Raw genomic sequence first — 7,057 nt, 5'->3', positions numbered from 1 at the left:
TGCAGAATCAGAAAGAATAAAACTGCAGTGGAAAAAGCTGCTTTTATCGTGCAATTGCTTTGGAAAGCAACATTTCAAGTAAAGCTAGAGAGGCTAAGAAGCAGAATGTGTTAAAATTTTATCACAGACACAAAGGGTGTGACTCAGCCTTTCCCTCATATTTTACCTAGTGTCTGAATTGGGAGCAAAATATCTGTGTGACTTCAGCAGACTGTTGTGCTGGACTTATAGGGACCATCTTTATACTTTGGATGCTGTTAATATTCAAGATTCAAGATTTTTATTTGCCATTTATGCATAAACAGACGGTCTAGGCATGTAGGAATTCTTGTGCAGCTCTCCTTTGGAGTCAGGTAAGGAATCAAAAGCTAGACAGAACACTTAGTCTTAAAATAAAAAAGTTACATCAAGGCGACAAAGCATTAAAACCGCAATACACAAAAATAGAGTAATAGTATTTCCCACAGTGAACTTCAAACATTGCACTTAGTAATTCACATGGTGGTTAGATTCATAAGATAACATGCCACTTAAAAAAAGACACCTACAATTTTGGCTCCAGAATCTTGCACCAAAGATGTTTTAACTATGTGGTGGCTGCTGGGAGTGTCTGTGTTTCTGAAGCTCCGTCAGCTGCATGTTGGTCTAAATGGGACTCCTGTCCTTTGGTCAGCGTCCCAGCACCAGACAAGCCAGAATTTGAATAACAAATGTTCAGGAATGGCCAACTGTTTAGAGTCCTCACTAGGGCGCAGAAGAACAATAGGGCCTGTTTCTCTGGTGAACAGCCGGTTCACACTCGGTTGAGTTTAACACGCTTCAACTTGAAAAATACATGTCAGTTTAGATTCAGATGTGGACAAGGATAAACCTTCTTATCAAATATGTCGTGGTGCTGTGTGGAGGATGTTGTTTATCTTCAGGTGCAGCTATTAGCTGTAAAAGTCAAGCTACAAGTGACACACACGCACGCACGTACACACACACACACACGCACACACACACACGCACAGAGCACTATAACCACGCCCCATCCCGCGTCACTGGCTGGCATGCTGCCTTCACGGGCCTCCCGTGAGGCGTGGCCAACGCGGAAGCTTATATATTTTCTCTGGTAACAAATGACTTATTTGCCATTCGGCTGCGCATCCTATCGGACCTTACATACATTCTCTTGTGTTTATTGATTTACTGAGAAAAAAAACGTATGGACTTTGTTGTGGGGATTTTTTCCGCCGCTTATAGTCTTTACTTTTAGTAAGTTTTAGTTTTAATCATGTTGAAAAATAATGGGAAAAAGGCAGCTCTCTCTGTAGCCAGCACAGCGTGTCTCTGCCTGCTGCTACTCCTCCTCGCTGTGCAGCATCATCGGGCTCAGGTGGATGAGGTGACAGATGGAGAGAACACCGGGACGCGCTCTCTTCTCCAAGATTCCGCGCCGGAGGAGGAGAACGCACAACTCGGGGACTCGCAGGTTAAGAAGGGATTCTCGGCGTACTTTACCAAACTGACTCGGGCACGGAGGGAGGTGGAGAAGCCCGCAGGCTCCTCTGCATCCGCCGCTGACGCGCCTCCAGCTGAGGACATCAGCGCGGATGACATCTTCATCGCTGTGAAGACCACCAAGAAGTTCCACCAGTCCAGACTGAATCTGCTCCTGGACACATGGATCTCTAGAAACATGCAACAGGTAAAGGAAAAGTGCAAAATCGATTCTTGATATCAGCCATGTGTAATTCGATTGATATACTTCTGCAACTGTTTACAGTACTGTGCATGAAGAAGCTGACAGTGTAGGTTTTGGGAAATGATCTGATTGTTTGTGGGCTGATATTGTTGATATCCTTGTGCTGGGGAGCTGAACAATAAGCAGGTGATGCCTGTGTGATAAATAGTTACAGTGCTGTATTGTTCCCCTGTCACCAGATGACACACTAAAATGATCACACAGCCCCAGTTAACCATGCTGAATTTCCTCTGTTCTGCCACTTTTTATTCTCTTCTGAGTGATATCCCTCCTCTTTTTGGGTGTCCTTGTGAATGCCCCCTGTGCAATGGATGCTTCACAGCACCGATTCCAACGCTGTCCCCCTTCCAGGACTAACAAAGCGTCTTTCTGAAGGGGGAAGAAAAGCTTTCGCAGCCCCTTGTGTCCCTGCTCACCATGGGAACGTGGGAGCTGAGTCTGGGTCAAGCCTACTGGAGGGATGGGAAAACGGAGGCTTCGTTAAGGGGATGCCTGGGACAAAGGGGTGCAACTATAGGCAAGTTTGTGGTGGGAAGTAGCATGCCAGGTATGAAAATGTGGTCATGAGCCCAAGCTGCTTTAGGCTCACAGACTCACACAGCTATAGTATGGAAAACAGTGACTAGTCAAGTTGATTTTATCCTACATCTAGAGGTGTCACATATGCCTTTTGCAAGTCTTTTTCAATTTGCCTCAAGTGCTGTTACACAGTGTTTTTTTTAAACACTGTGTTTATCTTTTGGAGACCTTCCCAGTGTGTCTCCCCACTCCCCCCGACCCTTTACAGGATAAGCGGTATAGATAATGGAAAATTGCTGGCTATCAGAATCACTTAGACAGAATTACCTACATAGCTAATGTCCAAACCAGGCTTTACAACATCTGCTTATATGTGAATTGATTTTGCTAATTGGTTGTAATTAAGGTGCTGGATGATGATAGTTAATCCATCCAACAGAGGTAACAGCAGGGTTTATAGGCAGGCAGCTGGTGGGTGGCTGCATGGATAAAAAGCACAGACTGAGCACCACAATGCAAGAGGGAGTTCCTAGAGGAAGGGTGCCAGGTGGTTGGGAGAGACAGAACAAAGGACGGCATTAATGCTAGCCATATGATGCTCTGAGTTCCCACCATGTACATATGGCCAGTCTCCATGCTCAGCTTTGATTCTCACACTCAGCTGATGAACATCTGTGGAGACTGGACTATTTTTCTAGCTGTAGACACAAGAGATGAACATTTGCTGCTGCTGTTTTAAAATTCACAATGCAGCAGATATTAGTAGATTTTTAAACATTTCTGTGCTGTTACTTTTTGGCTTAAATGTAGTTTTACTTTTTTTACTCGCATGCAGATGGAGTTCATATGTGATGCTCTTTGCATGAGAACAGGAGGTACATTATTTCTGTGATAGATGTGTCGACACAATAGTGCCTTTGGCCTTCTTAATCTTTCAGCCCATTCAGAGAAAAAAAATCTTTAGAAATCCAATCAGTTAGCATCTTGGTAAATCCGTACACTTTGTAGCTAATAACTGACAAACCCAATAAGCATCTATAAATATCAAAACCAGCTTATTTAAGTTTAAATATTGCATAAGGTCAAGGAGAGCTTGACCCTCTTCTTCTGTTCCTGTCTCTGAACTGATTTGTAAAACTAGCAGGTAGTAGCTGCCTTTATCATTTTGTCAGGGTCTGGGCAGCAGGCGCTGACATCTTCATGTTGTTGTGCCAGGCATTCCGGTCTTAGGAGTATGATAATTAGCCAGCACTCCAACAATGAGTGTTTTACCATCTAGGAAGAAAAAAAACCTGGCACTGGATTTTAGTGCACTATGAAGTAATAAACTACAAGTGGTCAGAATGAGTGTCCAGAGTGCTTTGAATGGCTGGGACAGGAGGGGGAAGGAGTCAGGGTGGAGGCAGTCGATGCAAAGAGGGGCTGATGCCCTTCCTTCCTGTGCAGCTGGAGACAGCCAGCCAGGCACCGCGTTCAGCTCAGACAGGGCCATGCCAGGCCTCCCTGTGGTCAAGAGTGCAGCCCCTCCTCCCTTTATTTGTTCTTCTCCTCACCCCGTGTCTCCTCATCTCTTATCTCTGCATCACACAAAGCTAACGTTATCTTTAGTATGAACTGGCATTCCATGAAAGTAAGTGTTCTTTTAAGAAACAAAGACTGAAAAAAATTCCTGGGAGGTTTGTCTTTAGTTAACTCCTGCAGCTGTATGCAAATGCTGGCAAATATATTTGGAATTTACCCAGTGGAGACTTTACCCAGCATGAAAACTCATGGCATTGTTCTATTTAAGAGGCTCTGGCCTTGTATGTGGCCTGGGGGGGGGGGGGGGGGGGAAGGGGGGGGAGGGGGGGGGGTGAAGAGAGGGTGAGTGGCCACACACGGTTTTTGATTTACTAATCAGCAGTGAGAGCCTGACCTACTCCTCTGTCCTCCCTCTCTTTCTGTCAGTGCCCTGGCAGCTCTGGCAGCTGCCTCGGTGATTAGGCTGTCTATTCAATGGGCTTTCTAGTAAACAGCCAGCCTCTGATCCCTTTACCAGTGAAACCACCACCCTTCCTTATACAAATACAGGCTCATGGCTTTGGTAAGATGCAACATCAGTGTTTGTTCTGTAAACAGTTCAGACTTTTCTGTGCAGGAAAAGAAAAGTGGAGTAGAACGATGTTTCTTTTGATACTAGTCAAGTCAGCAGCCTGCTTATAGATAAATGTCACAAATCGCAGTTGCAGGGCAGCCAACGGTGGTTATAGCTGACAAACAGTGCTCTGTCAGTGAGGGTTATGGCAGCAGGATATGGCATGTAGAGGCACGTGGAGCAGATAAGGTAGCGGGATGTTCTGCCTCATCTGAGGTGGAGCGTAAACACATGACCGGCGTTTACAAAGCCCGGGGCCAGCTGCCTTTTCATTATCACTGTTCAGCAGCTTGCACCTGCTCTGTCTGAGCTTTCATAAAAAGGAGTCTGAGCTTCCTTTGCTCCTTTAAAGCGTGTTCCTCTAAGGTGCCCTTTGTTGTTAACTTTTTTTATGACTAACTGCTACAATTAACAAGTGTCTGAAGTCCTGTGGTGTGGTTCTTTTAACCTTTTGAGTCAGTCAGTCATAACGTAACAAGGACAAAGAGGATTGTGTCAAATCTGTGTTGACTGTAACATTTTTATGCTATACATTTATCTGTATTCAACCTGTTGAGGCATGGTAGTAGGTCCAGCAGAGTGCAGGAGCTCAGCCAGGGGATGGGAGACATGAATGGGGTGTGTGTGGGGGTGGACAGCCTGCTTCTGTCTTTGTTCTGTGTCTGGGATGCTTCGGGGCGGCTACATAGTTGCCATGGAGAGAGTGAGATGCAGGACAAAGGGCTTTTATTAGAGCAGGAGGCTGTTTAACTCGACGCATTTTCCACTGCATAAAAGACGCGATGATGGATGCTAATCACACCAGGCTTCAGAGGAGGACGGACACACTGCTGAAGCTAACTGTGTGACCGTCCTCCATGATCAGCCAAAGTGGCTTTGACTCAGTGGGCTTAAAGAGCACAGCCGTTTATCTGTGATTTTCCATTTGTTTACAGACTTACATCTTCACAGACGGAGATGATGAGGAGCTAAAAGAGACAATAGGTAAGCTTCATGTAGGGAATACACATCTGCATAGTTTTATCAGAATGAAAGGCCAACTGAACTGAGAGCAAATTATATTTTAAAGGTCATACAAACTCTGCTTGGATCTTTTTGCCTTCATGAAAAGTGGCATTAAAGTACATAAACATCCTCCTGTTTCTTTCATTTTTGCCACAGGGAGTCATGCAATCAACACCAACTGCTCTGCGGCTCACAGCCGACAAGCTCTGTCTTGCAAGATGGCGGTGGAATATGACAATTTCATAGAGTCAGGGAAAAAGTAAGAATCCTACACTTTAATTTTTAGTGATTTTTTTTAATGTTTGAATATCTCAGCATGTAATAATATAATTTTTCTCTGCTTCGTAGGTGGTTCTGTCACGTTGATGATGACAACTACGTGAATGTTCAGACTCTGGTGAAGTACTTGTCCCAGTACCCTCACACCCAGGATATGTACATCGGTAAACCCAGTCTGGACCGGCCCATAGAGGCCACTGAGAGGCTGGGGGACAATAAGATGGTATGTATGTAGAAGAAACGTCTTTTTTATGAACATAATATTCCCAGACTATTTGTCAGATAATAAACTTTTCTCTCTACTCTTAGAAACCAGTAAACTTCTGGTTTGCTACTGGAGGAGCAGGCTTCTGTGTGAGTCGGGGATTAGCGCTGAAGATGAGCCCGTGGGCCAGGTAAGATACAGAAATGCTAGCACACACTCTGTATCATTTTACTGCCTCAGTTGTGACAATTACATAGCAAAAAAGTCCCTTCTCAGTCAAATCAATACCACATTTTGTGAAATATGTTTTCATAATGAAATCACCACACTATATAGAATCAGCTGATATGATCCTAACATGTCCAGGTTTATTTATGGCGAATCAGCGCACTATGACCTGGGGTAGGCATGTCGCATCGGCACTGATGGGATGTCTGTGTATTGTCTGCCTTTTCAGCGGCGGCCACTTCATGAACACAGCGGAGAAGATCCGCCTGCCCGACGACTGCACCATCGGCTACATCATCGAGTCGGTGCTGGGGGTTCCTCTGACCCGCAGCAACCTGTTCCACTCCCACCTGGAGAACCTGCAGCAAGTGTCGAGATCTGAGATTCACAAACAGGTGAGAGCTTCGGATTGTCCTTGCAGTCTTTGAAGCTCTAGTGTATTTCATGAATCGTGTGAGAGACGTGTTCATGGTTTTGCTGTAATTCTTCTTCCAGATCACCCTCAGTTATGGGATGTTTGAAAACAAGAGCAATATCATCAGTTTGAAAGGGGCTTTTTCTGTGGAGGAGGATCCATCGAGGTGAGAGATGTCTTTGTATTTAATAACATGATTAATGTCAGTTTCAACAACTTTGTGTAAATCTTGCTCTAAGCTTCTTTTCTCTTACATCCAGGTTCAAGTCTGTGCACTGTCTCCTGTATCCAGACACCCCATGGTGTCCCCCTCAGGTTGCCTTTTAGGGCAACTGCTCCTTTCTCATCCTCGTCCCCGTCGTGCCTCGGTATCTGAAAGGCTTGTGGGGACCAGTGTTTGGTATCAGACTGTGCAGCTGCTGTATTCTTGCTGCAGTGAGCACAGTCTTTAATAGTTTTACTGGGCTGCTGTGCGGCCCGCCTCGGGACTTGTTCTTCCTGTCAGGACGTCGCTCCATAATGCCC

The 7,057-nt window shown here is 45.2% G+C and overlaps 1 protein-coding gene across 1 annotated transcript; it reads left to right on the top strand.

Annotated features, from left to right (window-relative positions):
• Positions 1-1,117: 1,117 nt before the first annotated feature.
• Positions 1,118-7,051, top strand: lfng (LFNG O-fucosylpeptide 3-beta-N-acetylglucosaminyltransferase). Its single transcript, XM_020607304.1, has 8 exons — positions 1,118-1,690; positions 5,336-5,384; positions 5,562-5,664; positions 5,754-5,907; positions 5,994-6,079; positions 6,347-6,512; positions 6,613-6,698; positions 6,793-7,051. The coding sequence occupies exons 1-8, from the start codon at positions 1,277-1,279 to the stop codon at positions 6,857-6,859; spliced, it is 1,125 nt and encodes a 374-aa protein (XP_020462960.1). The 5' UTR covers positions 1,118-1,276; the 3' UTR covers positions 6,860-7,051.
• Positions 7,052-7,057: the final 6 nt, after the last annotated feature.

This window comes from Monopterus albus, unplaced genomic scaffold (genome assembly GCF_001952655.1).
Source record: "Monopterus albus unplaced genomic scaffold, M_albus_1.0 scaffold85.1, whole genome shotgun sequence".
NCBI lineage: Eukaryota > Metazoa > Chordata > Actinopteri > Synbranchiformes > Synbranchidae > Monopterus > Monopterus albus.
Note: the sequence above shows the minus strand (reverse complement) of the source record. Positions and strands in the feature narration are given on the sequence as shown.